At 42.8% G+C, this 21,923-nt stretch overlaps 1 protein-coding gene across 1 annotated transcript in view; it reads right to left on the bottom strand.

Moving 5' to 3' along the window:
- The window catches only part of LOC308308542 (GON-4-like protein), a gene marked incomplete at its 5' end in the record, with an annotated part of 33,183 nt that extends 11,644 nt beyond the window's left edge, over nucleotides 1–21,539 (bottom strand). The window contains 5 exons of the mRNA XM_080753958.1: nucleotides 8,855–9,052; nucleotides 12,037–12,194; nucleotides 12,609–12,888; nucleotides 19,697–19,962; nucleotides 21,386–21,539. Of these exons, the coding sequence (XP_080610084.1) occupies nucleotides 8,855–9,052; nucleotides 12,037–12,194; nucleotides 12,609–12,888; nucleotides 19,697–19,962; nucleotides 21,386–21,539 (1,056 nt within the window). The remainder of the gene's footprint in view (nucleotides 1–8,854; nucleotides 9,053–12,036; nucleotides 12,195–12,608; nucleotides 12,889–19,696; nucleotides 19,963–21,385) is intronic.
- Nucleotides 21,540–21,923: the final 384 nt, after the last annotated feature.

The following is a 21,923-nucleotide window of genomic DNA, read 5'->3' as shown; positions in this document are numbered from 1 at the left end:
CTTACAAAGGCTGCTGTAATAGTTTTTCTTTTTATTCATTATTGTATTACTAGCCCTTACCCGTTCAAAGATATGAGCTCCGAAATGATGTGCAGTGTGTGGGTTCTGGGGTGTGCACTGTGCACACAGTATATGAGGGATGGAAAGTAACTTTAACTGGTGCTTGCATGATAATATGTAGGAGCATCAATGTAAGAAATACCCGTTTCGTTTAATGGCTATAGAGATGCTGTGTACCGATCTGCATGATTTTTGGACAACATCTGTAACATTGACAACCGCCCACTCGCCTGCACGCACGCACGCACGCACGCACGCACGCACGCACGCACGCACGCACACACACACACACACACACACACACACACACACACACACACACACACACACACACACACACACACACACACACACACAGAGCTGGTTAAACATGTTGCCTCATGCTAGATGCAGAATAGATATGCCTCATGCTAGATGCAGAATAGATACACCATAAAAATGCTAATATACAGCATATGATTTGTGAAAGTGACAAACGGGCTTCACAGTTATGTCAGGTGTGTTCATATGCTAATGGTGATGCGATTTCAGATCAATTGCTCCAGCCACTGAGGAGAAACGCTGTTTCAGACAGACAGACAGACACTCAGACATTCCGAAAATTATATGTTTGATATTGTCGCTGTTTGCACAGTAAATTGACTTATTGTCATTGTTTTCATTCATATTATAAATGCAAATTTTTGAAGATTATAAAAAGAAAAGTAGGACCATCAGCATCCGCACTCGGCGCCGCGCTGTGAGCTTGTATATCTGCTGTTTTTTCAATAGTTAAAGCACAAAATAATGTGTTCCCAGTCTAAATGGGTTAAACCCCCTCCCCCCACCGTGTATACCATTATATCTCTATTTTGTTTGTCTTTGAGTACTTAAAAAAACAACAAAAGCTGTTATTTGTTTGACTGGGAGCCAGTGAAGGTGACATAGGACTGGTGTGATACTGGTGCATACCAATGGAACGCGTTGTGAGATTGTAGATCTAGATTCCAAAACTACTACAAGCTTGTAGATCGTCTATTTTCATCCAGGTTTTAAGTGTCTGTCTCAAGAGCTCCCTAGGCTACATGATAGGAGATATATTTATGTGTAGGCCTATTGTTATCAATAAATACATATGTGTGCTAGTGGTTCTTTAACCTTTGTGTGTCAAGGACCCCAAATTAATACTAACCCTTTTATGTTGACGTGACATACAAACAGACAGACAGACAGACAGACAGACATCATTTGGCTACCCTTTGTAGGTGTTAGGTACTGTTGCTATATGCTGCCCAGCATATTGAAAACGAAATGTACACAATGTGGAATAAGTAAAGAGAGACAGAAACATATTTTGTTTTGTACTAAGACAATGCTATAATAAATATGATAACAGTGAGTTGTGGAATATCATTGCAACAATGTAGGTTTCTTTGTTCTGAAAAGCAGACAGAAAGGTTTCTTTGTTCTGAAAAGCAGACAGAAGTGCTAGCTTGTAAGTACAGGTGCCTAAACAATGTCGTATAACCCTAACCCTAAATAATGTTGGCATACAGTACTACAAGCATTTTATCAGATTCCTAAATACAAGATAGAAGTGATATGTAAACAAAAGGCATTTGGGGGAAACTCCATTCTTGCAAAACTACTTTTGAGAGATGATGGCTCACATTTACACTCTATGTTCAGCAGAATCCCCATATAACAGGGATGCTAGGGTTCAAGTGTGTGGACCTCATTCATTCTCACCAAGGACCAGCTGACAGGGTCCCCAAGGAGCCTACACTTGGTCAGTTTACAGTTTACAGTTTAGGCATTTAGCAGACGCTTTTAATCCAAAGCGACTTACAATAAGCAGATACAACATCGCAATAATAAACAAGATAATAGGTCAGTACATTAACAGCAATATAACAATGTAAATGGATATCTATCTATAGAAAAACACAATATAATCAAGTTCTAAAGAAACCTAACAAACAAAGTTAACTAGCTTCATGTATGGTCATTGATTTTACTGTAGTGCTAAGGGTTTAGGTGGAGTCTGAAAAGGTGAGTCTTCAGTCCACGGCGAAAGGTAGCGAGTGAGTCCGTTGTTCTAAGTGCGACAGGGAGTTTATTCCACAACTTGGGAGCCAAGAGGGCAAACTGTCTCGGTCTTGGTCATTTTCTTTATCCATCTATTACATCAGACAAGTGATCTAAAAGCTCAGAACGCATCTTACTGTGACACATTATAGTAATAGTAGGGCAATAGTAGTAGTAATAGTGTAATAAGTCTGCCCTGTAGCCACAGAGGGTCATTGTGGGAGGCACCAAGCTAGATATAACTTATAATACCCCAGACCAATCGGTAGTGGTCAGGGAGGAGCTACAATACGCATGATACGCAGACCACTTCACCGTAAACGTTTAGCGAATCACAGGAGCGATTGATTTATCTCCCCTGTGACTATCCCCCCAAGCAGATCGCCGAAAGCAGAGGAGAGCAGTCCAGAGCACCGCCCTCCACCAAACCTACTGCGCCCATTGGCTGTTCTACATCCATTGGCTCAGTCGACCAATCGCTCACTGCCCTCGTTAGTACCCACAGACCGTACTAAGCTGAAACTACCAATCGTTGTGCGCTCTGTAGCAGAAACTATAGTGCCCGCCCACCTGCTTCACAACAGCACTCAGCCAGCCAGCGTTTGTTTTGCACAGGCATGGAGGGTATTTAGCAACTTAATTCATTACAGACCCCCAACAACAGATACTTATGGTCTGTAGGTGCTGTTTAGACTCCAATAACATTTCGTTTTTATTTGTTATATCTTATTGATGGCATGTGGATTATTGTATCTGTCACTCAGTCTGCCCCTGCCTGATAGCTAGCAGGCTACTTGGATGTAGAGAGGATAACAGTCATATACAGGTATGTACAGTTGTGCATTAGATTTACACAGAATGCCACAACGCCACCAAACACAGGTATCATTGTGTCTAGAATGCCTGATTTCATTGTATTTGGACATCTTTGATCCAATGACAGCCAAAGCTAATCAATTAGCGTATTAGCATCGCCTGTTTAAAGTGTCATTTATGCATGAATTAGTCATTTCTGACATAGGCAAACCAATCGTTTTGATGGCCAGGTAACCTGTTAATATATGGGGATTATAGAGGATTCGTTTTGAGATAATCTGACATCTGATTTGAATGTGTACAGGGCTGTACAGGGCTGACTGAGAGTTAGCTAGCTGGAGCTAGCTAGCAGCTCCGTTTTTATATGTTTATTCATTATAACCTGACAGGACAGCTAGGCTATTTAACATGACAATGCTTGTTTATTGTCATGGATGAAGGCGTGAAGTTTACATTCATGTGTGGTGATGGGGCTTGTCTGTATGTCTCAGTGAACATTGTTATGCAAATACTTCAAAACGTTCACTATTAGGCTATTCTATTTTAAACAGCCTATCTTCCAGCTTGTAGATCGTCTAAAATTCTAAAATGCTGCATTAACAAAACCTGGAGTATCATATGTCTAAAGCTACAGTATGACTGGGGGGGGGGGGGGGGGTTACTAGGACCCAAGGTGGAGGGGCCTTAATTATTTTATACTTTAGCTATTGCGTATTTAAGGGCAGCAATCACTGTATTTATTCATAATACCTGAATGCATCAGATAGCCCTGTGTTTACAAATTAGCACATACACTTTAATGGGCTTTGGGCTTTAGGCTGATAGATATTCACATGTTTTCTAATGTTAAATGCACTTGCAGTTGACTAAATGGTGACGACAGCCAATACCAAAGAGCCGGTTCGGAAACGACTTGTTTTTGGGGTGCTACACCTCACTGACTTGTTATTGGGGTTCAACTCCTCACGGCTCTGTAAATGCTAAATGTCACCTAAATGTCTCTGTTGTAAAAGGTTTATGTGAAATGTCAAATTCACAATTCTATATTTCATGACAGTCCATCATACAACAGTGCTTTACTCTGCAACCATACTGTGGTTAAATTATTTCACACATTATGCAGTATGTAAAAAATATTTCCAATTAAATAGTTTTGTATTAAAGTAAAGTTGTCACTTGAGCTCTTTTTGTAGGTTTTGCAGATTGTCCAGCCCCTCCTCCACCATCCTCAGAGATGTGAAACTAGACAACAAGACAACTTAAGATGGTCCTCCACCATACACACCTCACTACTAGAGCAATGGTTCTCTTTTCAGGCCGCGACCCCCAAAATAATCATATTTTAACTGTGGACCCCCCCACCCTGACAAGCACATGAGGCATTACATTTTGTTCAATTGTGAAAATATCAGATCTACATTGCGAGGCGTTGTGAGCATGTAGATCAGCTATTTTCACAACCTCTTATTTTGGGACCCCCCAAAATAATCTGGTGTGTCCCCAGGCCTGACCCACAGGTACACACTGTACTAGAGGGTGAGGTGAGCCAGAGGCCCCTGCCAAGGACCCAAGGAGAAGGCTTGTCATTTAGGAGGGCTTCCTTGTTTGTTTTTACCTTTAATTAAAATAGGTGATCTAAAAGTGCCATGTGACACGTGTGCTTGCAGATTTTATATTTTCACTACTTTGTGAAGAAGCAGGGCATTATTTGCCTATTTGCAATATACGGTAGGTGCTCTTACAAAGGCTGCTGTAATAGTTTTTCTTTTTATTCATTATTGTATTACTAGCCCTTACCCGTTCAAAGATATGAGCTCCGAAATGATGTGCAGTGTGTGGGTTCTGGGGTGTGCACTGTGCACACAGTATATGAGGGATGGAAAGTAACTTTAACTGGTGCTTGCATGATAATATGTAGGAGCATCAATGTAAGAAATACCCGTTTCGTTTAATGGCTATAGAGATGCTGTGTACCGATCTGCATGATTTTTGGACAACATCTGTAACATTGACAACCGCCCACTCGCCTGCACGCACGCACGCACGCACGCACGCACGCACGCACGCACGCACGCACACACACACACACACACACACACACACACACACACACACACACACACACACACACACACACACACACACACACACACACACAGAGCTGGTTAAACATGTTGCCTCATGCTAGATGCAGAATAGATATGCCTCATGCTAGATGCAGAATAGATACACCATAAAAATGCTAATATACAGCATATGATTTGTGAAAGTGACAAACGGGCTTCACAGTTATGTCAGGTGTGTTCATATGCTAATGGTGATGCGATTTCAGATCAATTGCTCCAGCCACTGAGGAGAAACGCTGTTTCAGACAGACAGACAGACACTCAGACATTCCGAAAATTATATGTTTGATATTGTCGCTGTTTGCACAGTAAATTGACTTATTGTCATTGTTTTCATTCATATTATAAATGCAAATTTTTGAAGATTATAAAAAGAAAAGTAGGACCATCAGCATCCGCACTCGGCGCCGCGCTGTGAGCTTGTATATCTGCTGTTTTTTCAATAGTTAAAGCACAAAATAATGTGTTCCCAGTCTAAATGGGTTAAACCCCCTCCCCCCACCGTGTATACCATTATATCTCTATTTTGTTTGTCTTTGAGTACTTAAAAAAACAACAAAAGCTGTTATTTGTTTGACTGGGAGCCAGTGAAGGTGACATAGGACTGGTGTGATACTGGTGCATACCAATGGAACGCGTTGTGAGATTGTAGATCTAGATTCCAAAACTACTACAAGCTTGTAGATCGTCTATTTTCATCCAGGTTTTAAGTGTCTGTCTCAAGAGCTCCCTAGGCTACATGATAGGAGATATATTTATGTGTAGGCCTATTGTTATCAATAAATACATATGTGTGCTAGTGGTTCTTTAACCTTTGTGTGTCAAGGACCCCAAATTAATACTAACCCTTTTATGTTGACGTGACATACAAACAGACAGACAGACAGACAGACAGACATCATTTGGCTACCCTTTGTAGGTGTTAGGTACTGTTGCTATATGCTGCCCAGCATATTGAAAACGAAATGTACACAATGTGGAATAAGTAAAGAGAGACAGAAACATATTTTGTTTTGTACTAAGACAATGCTATAATAAATATGATAACAGTGAGTTGTGGAATATCATTGCAACAATGTAGGTTTCTTTGTTCTGAAAAGCAGACAGAAAGGTTTCTTTGTTCTGAAAAGCAGACAGAAGTGCTAGCTTGTAAGTACAGGTGCCTAAACAATGTCGTATAACCCTAACCCTAAATAATGTTGGCATACAGTACTACAAGCATTTTATCAGATTCCTAAATACAAGATAGAAGTGATATGTAAACAAAAGGCATTTGGGGGAAACTCCATTCTTGCAAAACTACTTTTGAGAGATGATGGCTCACATTTACACTCTATGTTCAGCAGAATCCCCATATAACAGGGATGCTAGGGTTCAAGTGTGTGGACCTCATTCATTCTCACCAAGGACCAGCTGACAGGGTCCCCAAGGAGCCTACACTTGGTCAGTTTACAGTTTACAGTTTAGGCATTTAGCAGACGCTTTTAATCCAAAGCGACTTACAATAAGCAGATACAACATCGCAATAATAAACAAGATAATAGGTCAGTACATTAACAGCAATATAACAATGTAAATGGATATCTATCTATAGAAAAACACAATATAATCAAGTTCTAAAGAAACCTAACAAACAAAGTTAACTAGCTTCATGTATGGTCATTGATTTTACTGTAGTGCTAAGGGTTTAGGTGGAGTCTGAAAAGGTGAGTCTTCAGTCCACGGCGAAAGGTAGCGAGTGAGTCCGTTGTTCTAAGTGCGACAGGGAGTTTATTCCACAACTTGGGAGCCAAGAGGGCAAACTGTCTCGGTCTTGGTCATTTTCTTTATCCATCTATTACATCAGACAAGTGATCTAAAAGCTCAGAACGCATCTTACTGTGACACATTATAGTAATAGTAGGGCAATAGTAGTAGTAATAGTGTAATAAGTCTGCCCTGTAGCCACAGAGGGTCATTGTGGGAGGCACCAAGCTAGATATAACTTATAATACCCCAGACCAATCGGTAGTGGTCAGGGAGGAGCTACAATACGCATGATACGCAGACCACTTCACCGTAAACGTTTAGCGAATCACAGGAGCGATTGATTTATCTCCCCTGTGACTATCCCCCGATCGCAGGAGAGGAGAGGAGAGGAGAGGAGAGGAGAGGAGAGTTTTAGACCTAGAAGACCTAGAAAATAATTATGCGCAAATCTTTGAATATATGTATTTTTAAAGCGAACGTTTGAAACTAAAATTTTGCTTCTGGGTGAGATGGGGGCCCGTGGCCAAATAAATATCATTTTGGGGGTCCTTCACATGAAAAGGTTTGATAACCACTGACATAGTAGTCTCTCAGTCTCTCAAGAACAGACTAACTGAGCTCCAGTTAAATGAAAAGGACCTTTTCGTTGACGATGGCTGGCCAGATTGCTGACATAGAAACATAGGTTTTTCAAAAAATCTTAGATGGATTCAAAAGACACTTATAGAATCGGGTCAAATTTCAAATTTTCATGATTTTTCAAAAATAGCAGATCTACAAGTTCACAGCGCGGCACTCGGTGCTGCGCTGTGAGCTTGTATATCTGCTATTTTTCAATAGCTAAAGTATAAAATAATGATACACAATAATGTGTACCCGTTCTGAATGGGTTAAGGAGTGGAAGGGGAGGGGGGTTTAATCATAGCCTGTCGATCATTTGATCCAAGTAGAAAAATAACAATTCACTCGACGCACGATTTACACAATTCACAATACTGGGTTCACAAGATCATTTTGTTACGATATATTTTAAGAAAACGACTCGCCAAACAAATGACTTAAAGGACTTTCTGTATTTGTCTTTTCCATCAAATTCATTAACCCTTTCAAAGCCACGGGGAGCCCCATAATGTTAAAACCGTACTCTATCGCACATCCCAGCGGGGAGTCTCAGCCACGTCGTACTTTCCCGGACTTTGTCATTAAAACCGGAATAAATGATTTTGATCCGAAAATCGGCGATCGTCTAACCTTCCCTAGTCACCACTCGTGCATTGATAGCTCATGGCTGGGCTGACATGAAGCAGAAGTGATGTCATTGGCCTTTCCTTTTCCAAGGCACATTACCCTATTCGGTTACTGTCTGTACCCTGGTGCTTCTACAGCAGCCATGCTAGGGGCTATGCTAGCGAAAATTTTCAGTTCTGCTTTTGAGTCACACAGGGACTATTTGCGGGGACATTTACGTGAAAGGATCGCGCACGCGAAACGCACGGGGAGATCGATGATCGGCCAAAACCCCCATTCTATCCCAACGGAGAACCAGATAATCACGGTGAGTTTATGACCTGGGGGGGAAAAAAAAGAAAAAACAACGGCGCTGTCCAAGAAGGAAGGGCGGCGTGGTCATGTTTATAAACATAATATTATGTCTCAGATCACAATACAATAATAGAAATTTCACGGCTAATCTACCAACCACCATTACCAACCACCTTCTGGGGGGGTCCCTGGAACTAAATATTTTGAGATGGGGGTACATAGCCAAATACATATCATTTTGGAGGTCCTTCACATGAAAAAGTTTGAGAACCACTGACATAGAAATATATCTTTTTCAAAAACATCTTAGAAGGATTCAGAAGACACTTATAGAATCGGGTCAAAATATTCAAAGAATTGCAAACATTTTCAAGATTTTTCTAAAAAAATAGCAGATCTACAAGCTCACAGCGCGGCACAAGCATAAAATGATACTTAATCATGCGTACCCGGTCAAAATGGGTTTCAATGCAGTAACTAATAAGAGCTTTTACCAAGCCACACTCCAAGGCCTGCTCTGGATGGAGAAAGGCTGCAAAGTCTCTGAGGAGGTGGGGTTGCTCTGCCAGCAGGCTGCGCAGGTTCCTGAACAGCTGCACCACGTCACGGCCCTCGCCCGTCTGCTCAAAGTCGTACAGCAGACCCAGGAACTCCTCCATCTTACCCGGGGCGTCCTGCAGGGCCTCTCGCACCTGGACAACAAACAGCAATCCTTTACACGCAGTGGTTCACAACCTTTTCAGGCCGCGACCCCCAAAATAACCATATTTTAACTGGGGACCCCCCACCCCGATGAGTACTAAGAGTTGAGGCATTTAATTTTGTATAACACGGTTCTATTGTGAAAATAGCAGATCTACATGCTCACAACGCCTCGCAACGCATGTAGATCGGCTATTTTCACAATTTCTGCCTCTAATATTTGACAATTTGGCCAATGTTTAATTTGTCATTTTAGAGGTATTAACACATCGGATGCCCACGTGATCTCTGACGTCTTATTTGCTGGTGCCCATGGCAACGCGTCATTTTACCTACCGGCGAGAGTACTGGCGAGAAAAGTAATCCGAGTAAATGTAATCCGAGTATGTCCAGTTTATTCCGCAAAAATCTTTTCTTTCAGTCAGGACCGTTTTTTATCATTTCTAAGCCACAGTGTTTGTGTTACGGCATGTAGAAGAGGCTGCCGTTTTGAGAAAAAAATTAAAAAAGGAAGAGAATCCGGAGAAAACAGCATTTTTGTGCAGCCGGTAAACAGGAAGTCAACGAGCCACACAGCACGTCCGGGTGACGTAATTGCGCGCTGCATGTTGGGAAATGGAGTCGTTTCATCACCGCGGTAGCCAAGTGCAGTAGCTACAGTACAGTATAGTTTACTGTACAACGCGTCAAACGCGTCGTTGGGCACTCGTAAAGATCAAAGAGATTGACACGTAGACACCACGTGGGCACCCGATGTGTTAAAAAGTCCTCAAATTGTCACTTTAGAAATGTGCAGATACCCTCTATAAACTTAAACTTTATGTTGGTTTGTTTACTGTTGAGTGAGAAAACAACGTTGCACATTAAGTTAATCATCTGGGGACCAACCAAAATAATTTGGGGACCCCCATGGGGGTACCGACCCACAGGTTAAGAACCACTGGTTTAGACCCAGAACCCAGTGGTTCCCAAACCAAGCAGATCTACAAGCTCTCGAGCTTGTAGATCGGCACTGGGATCAATTTACTGTGATGCAATTCACCCTTTATTTGCTGAGCTGCATATCCGGTACCACTTAAATCCTCTACAATATAATTGGTAAAAAGGACCTGTAAATAGAGGGTATGCGTGTGACATCATCATCATCCCCGGAAGTTATGCGGGAACACCTACTGAGTGGCGAAGAACTACTTTCTGGCCTTGACAGCCCATACATCCAAAACAGAAAAGTCCTATCTGATTGCATTAAACAACGTTAAACTCACTTTTGCCACTCGATTCACCATTCACTTTATGCATGCGCACTTGATAACGTACTTGATACTTGATAAATCACAATTTATTAGATCACAATAATGGTGACAGGACATGTTCGTATGGTGTTCACCCTGGTGAGGTAGGCCTGAGTGAAGGACATGTTCATAAGGTGTTTACCCTGGTGAAGGACATGTTCATATAGTGTTTACCCTGGTGAAGGACATGTTCATATAGTGTTTACCCTGGTGAAGGACATGTTCATATGGTGTTCACCCTGGTGAAGGACATGTTCATATAGTGTTTACCCTGGTGAAGGACATGTTCATATAGTGTTTACCCTGGTGAAGGACATGTTCATATGGTGTTCACCCTGGTGAAGGACATGTTCATATAGTGTTTACCCTGGTGAAGGACATGTTCATATAGTGTTTACCCTGGTGAAGGACATGTTCATATAGTGTTTACCCTGGTGAAGGACATGTTCATATAGTGTTTACCCTGGTGAAGGACATGTTCATATAGTGTTTACCCTGGTGAAGGACATGTTCATATAGTGTTTACCCTGGTGAAGGACATGTTCATATAGTGTTTACCCTGGTGAAGGACATGTTCATATGGTGTTTACCCTGGTGAAGGACATGTTCATATGGTATTCACCCTGGTGAAGGACATGTTCATATAGTGTTTACCCTGGTGAAGGACATGTTCATATAGTGTTTACCCTGGTGAAGGACATGTTCATATAGTGTTTACCCTGGTGAAGGACATGTTCATATGGTGTTTACCCTGGTGAAGGACATGTTCATATACTGTAGTGTTTACCCTGGTGAAGGACATGTTCATATGGTGTTTACCCTGGTGAAGGACATGTTCATATGGTGTTTACCCTGGTGAAGGACATGTTCATATGGTGTTTACCCTGGTGAAGGACATGTTCATATACTGTAGTGTTTACCCTGGTGAAGGACATGTTCATAAGGTGTTTACCCTGGTGAAGGACATGTTCATATAGTGTTTACCCTGGTGAAGGACATGTTCATATGGTGTTTACCCTGGTGAAGGACATGTTCATATGGTGTTTACCCTGGTGAAGGACATGTTCATATGGTGTTTACCCTGGTGAAGGACATGTTCATATAGTGTTTACCCTGGTGAAGGACATGTTCATATGGTGTTTACCCTGGTGAAGGACATGTTCATATGGTGTTTACCCTGGTGAAGGACATGTTCATATGGTGTTTACCCTGGTGAAGGACATGTTCATATAGTGTTTACCCTGGTGAAGGACATGTTCATATAGTGTTTACCCTGGTGAAGGACATGTTCATATGGTGTTTACCCTGGTGAAGGACATGTTCATAAGGTGTTTACCCTGGTGAAGGACATGTTCATATAGTGTTTACCCTGGTGAAGGACATGTTCATATGGTGTTTACCCTGGTGAAGGACATGTTCATATAGTGTTTACCCTGGTGAGGTAGGCCTGAGTGAAGGACATGTTCATAAGGTGTTTACCCTGGTGAGGTAGGCCTGAGTGAAGGACATGTTCATAAGGTGTTTACCCTGGTGAGGTAGGCCTGAGTGAAGGACATGTTCATAAGGTGTTTACCCTGGTGAAGGACATGTTCATAAGGTGTTTACTGGTGAGGTAGGCCTGAGTGAAGGACATGTTCATAAGGTGTTTACCCTGGTGAAGGACATGTTCATGTGGTGTTTACCCTGGTGAGGTAGGCCTGAGCGAAGGCGGTGTCCTTGCTGTCCCTGAGCGGGTCGTTGTCCAGGATGTGCTGGTCGTAGAGCAGCAGCAGCTTGGCCGTGTCCTTGCTGTGGCGCTCCTGGCGGCGGCTCCGCCGCAGGCTGCCCGCTCTGGCACGACCTGGGAACCCAACGCACACACGTACGCACGCACACACACACACACACACACACACACACACACACACACACACACGTACGCACGCACAGAGGGGTGACATTTTAGAACGGGTACACATTATTGTGTATCATTATTTTATGCTTTAACTATTGAAAAATAGCAGATATACAAGCTCACAGCGCTGCACCGAGTGCCACGCTGCGAGCTTTTGTGGGGCTGTTATGCCTTTATTGGATAGTACAGTAGACTGACAGGAAACGGGGTAGAGATGGGGAGAGACATGCAGCAAAGGTCGTCCGGATCGGGAATCGAACCGGCGATGCCGCCAGGCATCAATGCCTATATGGTATGCGCCTAGACCAGTAGGCCACCGGGCGCCCTAGATCTACTTTAGCTGTTGTGTATCAAACTGACCCCTGCCTCGTCCGGGCCCCTTCCCAGACCTCCGGGGCGTCCCCTCTCCAGACGCCACCTCCTCCTCCTCCTCCTCCTCGGTGGCCTTGCTGCCTCTCCCCTGGCCGGCTGCCAGCTCCCCGTCCTCCTCCTCGGCCTTGGCCTCCTCCTCCTCAGAGTTGTCCTCCTGGGAGTTGGGGGAGCCGGGGGAGGCGGGGGAGTCGTGGTCCTCCTCGGAGTCCCCCACGTCCCCGCAGAGCCGGCCCTCTGAGGCCAGCCACGTCAGCTTCTTCATGGTCTCCTGTGGGAGAGGCAGGGACGTACAGAGAATGTTAGAGAGGCAGGGACGTACAGAGAATGTTAGAGAGGCAGGGACGTACAGAGAATGTTATAGAGGCAGGGACGAGCAGAGCAGTGTTGATTTTGTCGACTAAAACGATGACGAAAGATATTTGCCGACTGCGTTTAGAGCGTTTCAGGCAAAAATCGTGCACTTTATGAAAGAAGCATGACATTTGGCACACTTTTAGAACATGCCATATGGAACATTTTTGGCTATAGGGACATCGTAGATTTGTCTTGGGAAACTTGTGGGAGATCAAAGTTGGGCTCTCATAGACTTTACTATAGAGTAAAATAATACAAAAAATAAATATGCTTTAAGTAGCATGTGAGGGGTCAAACTAGGTGTTTTTCGGGACCCTATAGCCAAAAATTTTCCATATGGCATGTTCTAACTGTGTGTCAAATGTCATGCTTCTTTCATAAAGTGCACGATTCCATCAAAATACTGCCCGAAACGCCTGGACTATAACGGACGAAAACGAAATAAAAACGAAATAAAAACTAAGCTGTGATGACTAAAACTAAGACTAAACATATTGACAATTTCGTCAACACAATAAAAACTAGACTAAAACGTTAGGGAGGGACTAGTGGAGAAGAGAGTCATTTTATGTTTGGTTGCTCTCAGGTGTTGCGTGCTGAAAATAGCGCTGCGACGCGTTGTGAGCTTGTAGATCTGCTATTTTGTGTAAAATCAGTCTTTACGATGCCATCAAGGCACCGCCAAAATACATTTTAGTTGACTAAATCAACTGTAGATTTAGACTAAAACTAAACCTTTACAGGTGACTAAAATTATGACTTAAATAAATTTGCTGTCAAAAACAACATTGGTGCAGAGAATGTTAGAGAGGCAGGGGCTGACGTTTCTAAAAAGGGCACTTTTGGTGAAAACATGGAAAATAGACGACCTCCAAGCCAAGGTTATTATAGTAAACGAAAACTAACTAAAAAACGAAAACTAGAATGGAAAAACATTTTACCGGTAGTTAAAGGAGCTATAGTCAACTTTTTCTTGAAAAACGGATGCTAAAATAAAAATAATGTTTCGAAAATATTTTATAAAAAAATAAGCTTCATATATGTGTTTCAATTAAAAAATGACCACAAAAAGCGGAAAAATAAAGATAAAATAATCATTTTGGCCCTTTGTTTACATTTTTCGGACCCTGTAAATGTAAACAAAGGACCAAAATGATTATGTTATCATTATTTTTCCGCTTTTTGTGGTCATTTTTTTTATTGAAACACATATATGAAGCTTATTTTTTTATAAAATATTTTCGAAACATTATTTTTATTTTAGCATCCGTTTTTCAAGAAAAAGTTGACTATAGCTCCTTTAACTGAAAAAAAAAAAAAAAAAAAAACTAAGCTTTTAAAAAAAAAACTAAAACTAAATGAAACGGTATTGTGTGTTTACAAAACTAACTAAAATAAACTAAAATTATAGAGAAAATCTCCTTAGTTTTCGTCTTTTATTTGTGGGAATAAAAAATAAAAAAACACCAGTTGGTGAGGTCAAAGAGAGAAGTTGTATGTCTCAACATTCCTGCCACTCTCAACAATATGATCTGAGCTTGATGATATGAGCTTTTTTAATCTCACCCCTGACAAATACCCCATATTACGTAAAATACTAAAACTAACATTAAAACTAATTAAAAACTAAACTAAAACTAAGCATTTTCAAAAAATAAAAACCAAATGAAACTAGCATCAACGTAGATTTAACACTAAACAGGGCTCTAACTCGTTCTCCTGCTATATCATCAACATGTGGAACGCCCTTCCACAAGCCTTAAAGGAGAGCAAATCCCCTGCCTCCTTCAAAATTGGTATGAAAAGTCACCTTCAGGCGGCTGCTACCCGTGACTTGTAAATAGACTAAGCCCCCATGCTCCCCCCCCCCCCCCTTTTTTCTGCCTTTGTATTTGATGTTATGCTTTTGAAACTGATATTATCCTAGATAAAGTACTATGTTCTATCCGTCTGTCTTTCAATGTTATATGAGATACTTAAAGTGTGGTTCCTGTGGAAATAAGCCTCGGCTTTCTAGGATCTCCTTTTAGTTGACCTTGTACCAGTGATTTGATTTGTCATGAAACTGTACTTTTTTTCTATTGCAAACTTCTAATACATTCTTCAATCAATCAATCAATCAATCAATCAATCAATCAATCAAGCAACCCCACTTTAAAAAGTAATTAAAACTAAACTGTAATTGAAAACAAAACCTCAAAACTAATAAAAATAAAAACTAATGGAAAAATCCAAAACTATTATAACCTTCCAAGCTCACAACAACGCGTTGCAGTGCGACTTGGCTTTTGTTATGGAAAGTAATGTCACACCCTTAGGTGTTTTAACTCTCTCGTTGCAATCAATTACATCTCCTTGAAGGTCCCCGATGCCATGGTCTCCATAGACTTCCATGTAATTCATAGTGCACGGATCATGCACGCCCATGCCTAGATCATGCACCATGTGTGTACACGCTGTTCACAGCTTTCAAACAAAAAAATACGCTTGGAAATCCGTTCATGAGCATTCTTCAAATGTAAACAAACATGGCTGCCAAGTTTGAAAGATGGGGTTGGTATGGGGGTTAAACATGCAATTTCGCGATCGCGATCATACCTAATACTTTTTTTTTTTTTAACGGCCCAAACTCAGGAAACTCAGGGTTGGCACAGGTAGGGTACCTATACAAACTCAGGAAACTCGGGGTTGGCACTGAAATATATTGTAATGTGGCCCCCTTTGAAAAATGTTTGGAGACTTTTGGACACCCTTGGTGTAAAGCAACTTGACTGGTCTGCCACATTAAAAAAAAAATCCTCTAGCGCAGTGGTTCTCAACCTTTTCAGGCCGCGACCCCTAAAATAATAATATTTGCTCCCTGACGAGCACTAAGAGTCGAGGCATTACATTTTGTATAACACGGTTCTATTGTGAATATAGCAAATCTACATGCTCACAATGCCTTGCGTTCACAATTTATCACAATTTCAGCCTCTAATTTTGTCCAATGTTTAATTTAGTAACTTTAGAAATGTGCAGATACCCTCTATTCACTTAAACTTTATGTTGGTGTGTTTACTGTTGAGTGAGAAAACAATGTTGCACATTAAGGTAATCATCTGGGGGACCCCCCAAAAAATAATTTGGGGACCCCCAGGTTGAGAACCACTGCTCTAGCGTGCAGCCAGCTTAATTTGACAAATAATTCTCCTTTTGCACAAAGTAGTGCAATGTAAGATAGAGGGCGCCAGATCCCTTTGAGTCACACCCTACCACTATGTCCAGTTCATCCACAGAGCATTGATTCTAGTTGTTTTCTCCATTAGATTTTAAGTGCTTTCTTTTCACTTTTTTCAACTTTTATTAAATACTCAATTCAAAATAAATTTTATTTGTCTGCCTCATCTTTTTACCATCTGTGGCGTTTTCATACGCTCGTAATCTATTTAGATTAAGCAATGTTTAAGAGGAACACAGGACGCGGAGACGCTGCTTGCACGTTAACATCAAAGGACTCACTTTACTTTGATCTGCCACTCAACCACAACTCACTCACACAGGTGCGCACATGCGCACTGCAGGCTGGGCAGATATAATATATATATTGGCACACAATATTCACTTCATGTGACACCTCCCCTCTTAAGTAAAGAAACCCCAAAGTTCCTATGGGCAATATATATATACTCAAAACGTAATTCAAAACAGTCTTCCTTTTTATCTTAGCAAAATTAACTTCAATCCACTTTTTTTTTAAACATCAAATTAACTCTCATCGTGCATCAAAAATGTATTATCATTAACTTATTAACTTTAGCAATGAACTGTAAATAATATCAAGCATGCAAATCCTAGGGGAGTGGGTGGACCACCACAACCCCTTGAGAGAGGCGACAGGGATTATTCTGCCCTTATGCCATCCATCTCTCTCTAACTATCATAACGACGGTTAGGCTTCACCACTCTTCCGCTCCTGGTGACAACAGGACCTCCGGGCCCTGCTGCTGGGTGGCTGCTGGCAGGCTCTGCAGTGTTTAGCACCGGGGGAACAGGATCAGGGTGTACTGGTGCTAGTTCAGGCGGGGCCGCTGGCGGCTCCGCTGGGGTCTCTCCGTTGACCAGCCGGATGTTTCTGCGGTTCCTCCTGGGCGTGTCACCTCGGCCTGTTTGCATTGTGAACGACCGTGGCGTCGCCTCCTCGCGCTGCACCACCGCTGTTGTCGCCCAAGTCTTCTCACCGTTGATCTTAAGACGAACTTGGTCACCACAGGTGAGAGGCAGGAGTGGCTTTGCTGAGTATCTACGGTTGTAGAACCTCTCGTAGGACTGCTTAGCTTGCTTGTCATTTTTCCTGACCTTTTCCAAGTCAGGCCAGGCAGGTCTCAGATTCTCCATGAGGGTTGGCAGGGTTGTACGCAGGCTCCGGCCCATCATGAGCTTGAGGCCAGACTTCTTGATGGACTCCATCACCTTGCTGAGTCTCATGTCATGCTGCTGTGTGGTTTCTCCAAAGACTAGAATGTCATCCATGTAGACTATAACGCCTTCATGCCCTTCCAGTAGCTCCGACATCTTTCTCTGAAATATTTCGGGCGCTGAAGTGATGCCGAAAGGCAGCCTCTTAAAGCAATATCTACCCAGCGGGGTGATAAACGTAGTCAACAGGGCACAGTTCTCCTCCAAGGGGATCTGCCAGAATCCACTGGCCGCGTCCAGGCTGGTGAAGACTGTACTCCCTGCTAGCTTTGGCAGAAGGTCGTCAATAGTAGGCAGGATGTACTTTTCTCGTTCCACACATTCGTTCAGCCTCTTCAAGTCAACACATATTCTGATTTTGTTGTTTTTCTTTATAACTGGGACCATAGGTGCACACCATTGTGTTGGCTGCGTTACTTTCTCTATGATGTCCAGTGACACCATCCGTTTCAACTCTTCCTCCACTTTGGGTAACAGTGGAACAGGGACTCGTCGTGGTGTGGCTACACTGTAGGGTTTGGCTCCATCTTTAAGCACAATCCTTGCAGGATCTCCCTTTAATGTGCCCAGCTCCCCGAACACACTCACTTCATTCAGCCGCTTGATCAGGCCTAACTTGGTGGCCACTGCACGGCCAAGCAGGTTTTCACCACATGACTTGACTACAACCACTCTGAAGTGGCAATCACGCAGCTTGTCCTGCACCTCAGCCTTGATTTTGGCTAAAAACTGCCCTCTAGTGGTCACATTGCCGCCTGGGCTTCCCAGTGTGGTTTTTACAGGTTTGAGCTGGGGCTTTTTGGCTAGGCCATTATATGTAGCTTCTGTCATCACTGACGTGTCGGCCCCTGAGTCTATCTTAAATGTCACTTGAGTATTAGCAATGTTCAGTGTGGTGTGCCAAGGTGGCTCATCCTCTGTAATGACCTCGTTCACATTTGTGTTATGCTCGGTGAGTGACCCGAGGAAGAAAGACTCCTCTTCATCACGTGCACTTTCTTGGTCATTTACAGTAACCTCCCGCACATGGCTCTTAGAGAAACATGCTACTGCAAAGTGTCCCATTTTCTTACATTTGTTACATTTCTTTCCTTTAGCTGGACACTGATCTGGATCACTGTGTTCCCTGTGACATCTTCCACAGTTTCCCTTTGATCTTTCGTTTTTCTGTCTGTGTGCTTTAGCTCCACTTGCACCATAATCTCTCCTCCCCTTCTGCCTGAAGGTTTTGACTTCATCAACATTATCTGATGAGCCTTGGTTTTGTCCTTTAATTAGCTCAAAATGCCTCGCCATTTCTATTGCACTGCGCAGCGTCAGATCATCTCTCATTTGTAGCTTTTGAGACAGGTGCTTATCACGGATTCCAAGGACCAATCTATCCCTCATATGGTCATCTTTCTGGGCTCCAAACTCGCAGGTTTCTGCTAACTCATAGAGCTGCCTAATGAAGGCTTCCACGTTTTCACCAGCATGCTGTGCTCTTGAGTAAAATCTAGCCCTCTCAAAAATGACGTTCCGTTTAGGGACGAAATATTCATTGTATTTAGCAAGCACTGGGGCATATTTGTTCGCATCACCTGACGTCGTGAATGTGAAGGATTTATATATGTGCTCAGCCTCTGCTCCCATGGAGTATATTAAGGCGCTGACCTGTACATTTTCTTCCTCCTCGCTCAGCTTTGTTGCAACTCTGTACCGGGAAAATCTTTGCTTCCAATCTGGCCAGGTCGCCGGCTTGGTAAAATCCATCTGCTCCGGAGGGGAAAACTTCGCCATAGCGATGCACACGCACGTTCAAAAGTCACAAAGTTATAATCCTTCTTCTCTCCCAACGTTTAGTTCACTTTCTGACACCATGTGGCGTTTTCATACGCTCGTAATCTATTTAGATTAAGCAATGTTTAAGAGGAACACAGGACGCGGAGACGCTGCTTGCACGTTAACATCAAAGGACTCACTTTACTTTGATCTGCCACTCAACCACAACTCACTCACACAGGTGCGCACATGCGCACTGCAGGCTGGGCAGATATAATATATATATTGGCACACAATATTCACTTTATGTGACACCATCCCATGTAATAAAAGTTGAAAAAAGTGAAAAGAAATCTAATGGAGAAAACGACTTGAATCAATGCTCTGTGGATGAACAGGAAGTAGTGGTAGAGTGTGACTCAAAGGGATCTGGCGCCCTCTATCTTGCATTGCACTACTTTGTGCAAAAGGAGAAAAATATTTTTTTTTAATATTAATTCTACCTGCAACTCGGGGACGGACAGCACCGACTCCTCGGAGGCCGAGGACATCACCTCCTCCTCGTCTTCGTCCTGCGTCAGGTCGTCAAAGTCCTCCTCCTCCTCCTCCGGCTCCCCGTCTCCGTCCTTGTCCTCGTCCCGCTCTCCTCCGCTCTGGCCATAGTCTCCGTCCCCGTCCTCCTCCCCTGCTCCTCCTCCTCCTCCTCCTCCTTCTCCTCCCGCGTCTCCGTCTCTCTGTCCGTTAGACTCCTCTCCCCCACCACCTCCTCCTATGGGGATGGCACCGTTAGGACATTTTACATGACGATTAAAGCCATTTAGAATTTAGTACCTGAGACGATTATTAATTATTAATAATATATATATATTTTTTAATATATATTTTTTTGGATTTACCAAACTGTAAACCACAAACTAGTATTTTTTTATCTGAAATTGTTTAAGCAATCCCCCCTCATTTTGTTTAATGAGGGGCGTTTAAGCTCGCAGGGTGGCACCGAGTGCCGCGCTGCGAGCTTGTAGATAAAAAAAAAAAACGTGTGCAAATCTTTGAATATCTAATTTTTAACTCAAATATTTGCTTCTGGGGGGTCCCTGATACACAATATTTTGAGACGGGGGTCGGCGGCCAAATACATATAATTCTAGGGGTCCTTGACATGAAAAAGTTTGAGAACCAAAGACGTAGAAACATAGGTTTTTCAAAACACCTTTGAAGGATTCAAACAACACTTATAGAATCGGGTCAAAGCGGGTATTTAAAAAAAAATAGCAGATCTACAAGCTCACAGCGCGGCACTCGGTGCCGCGCTGTGAGCGTGTAGCTCTGCTATTTTTGAATAGTTAAAGCATGAAATAATAATACGCATTAATGCGTACACGGTCTAAATGAGTTAATTGCCACTCAAATAATTGCGATTAACGATTTAATTGTGTTTTTGTCATTGACAATTACATTTCTGTTTGGCTTGTAGGCCTTTAATTTGCACATGGCAGATATGACCTAAATATACAAAGAAATGACCGACATAGTGGACAACTTTATAAAAAAAAAGAACATTGATAGTGGAAATAACCAATCTACAAGCTCACAACGAGCTTGCAGATCTGCCATTTCTGCTGTTTTTGAAAATGTTTGAATATGATTTGAATATATGAATATATGATTTCGACATGGAAACACTTATGGCGGTTATTTGATAAAATAACTGTGATTATGTCAACTAATTGCGATTAGTCCAGTGGTTCTCAAACTTGGGGTCGGGACCCCAAGTGGGGTCCCCAAATTATTTTGTGGGGTCCCCATATGATTAGCTTAATGTCATTTTTTTTTTCTCACTCAATGGTAAACAAACCAACATACAGTATAAGTGTATACAAGGTATCTGCACATTTATAAAGTCACAATTTAAGGACTTTCAAGACCGTTTTAATACCAAACTGGCCAAACTGTCAAATATTAAGTAAGCAAGAGGCGAACATGGGTGTTGACGTTGCGATACATTGCACCAGCACTACATTGTGAAAATGGCAAGTTTTCTGAGAGTTTTTGGCATAGGGCTGCTTTTGCTGCTTTTTGCAGTGAAGCCCTACCAAACAATTGGCAACAACCAGGAAAGGCGCGTTTACGACAGGGGAACACTGTTGTCTCTGCGTAACAACAACGCGGCAGAAGTACAGCTTTTGCCTGACCTGCCCAAGGAATTACAACGACCCCCGAGAGGCGGCGCGCAGGACGAGGAGGGTCCCGACATGGGGGACAAGCCGCGGGGACAACGGCGGAGGGGGAGACGCGGCGGAGCGAGGCAGAGGCTCCGAAAGAGGGGGAACAAACCGCCTCTACCATCGCTGATCCTGGCCAACGCGCGTTCCCTGAGGAATAAAATGGACAAGCTAAGGATCTACACCAGACACTGCAACGAGTACCGTGAGTCATGCGCTATGGTTATCACGGAAACACATCTCCATCCAGACATTCCCAACTCACTCGTTGAGCTGGACGGTTTCTCTCTTGCACGCTGTGACAGGAGTTTTGAGTCTGGCAAGACGAAGGCGGGGGGGATATGTGTCTACGTAAATGACAGGTGGTGTAGGCAATATACAACACGGGAGACCGTTTGCAATCCGGACATTGAATTGCTATGCTTGAGTCTCCGGCCATTCTACCTCCCTAGGGAGTTTGGAAACATTCTAATCTGCACTGTTTATGTACCCCCGAGTGCCAACGCAG

This window comes from Nannobrachium achirus (genome assembly GCF_963921795.1).
Source record: "Nannobrachium achirus genome assembly, chromosome: 2".
Lineage (NCBI taxonomy): Eukaryota > Metazoa > Chordata > Actinopteri > Myctophiformes > Myctophidae > Nannobrachium > Nannobrachium achirus.
Note: the sequence above shows the minus strand (reverse complement) of the source record. Positions and strands in the feature narration are given on the sequence as shown.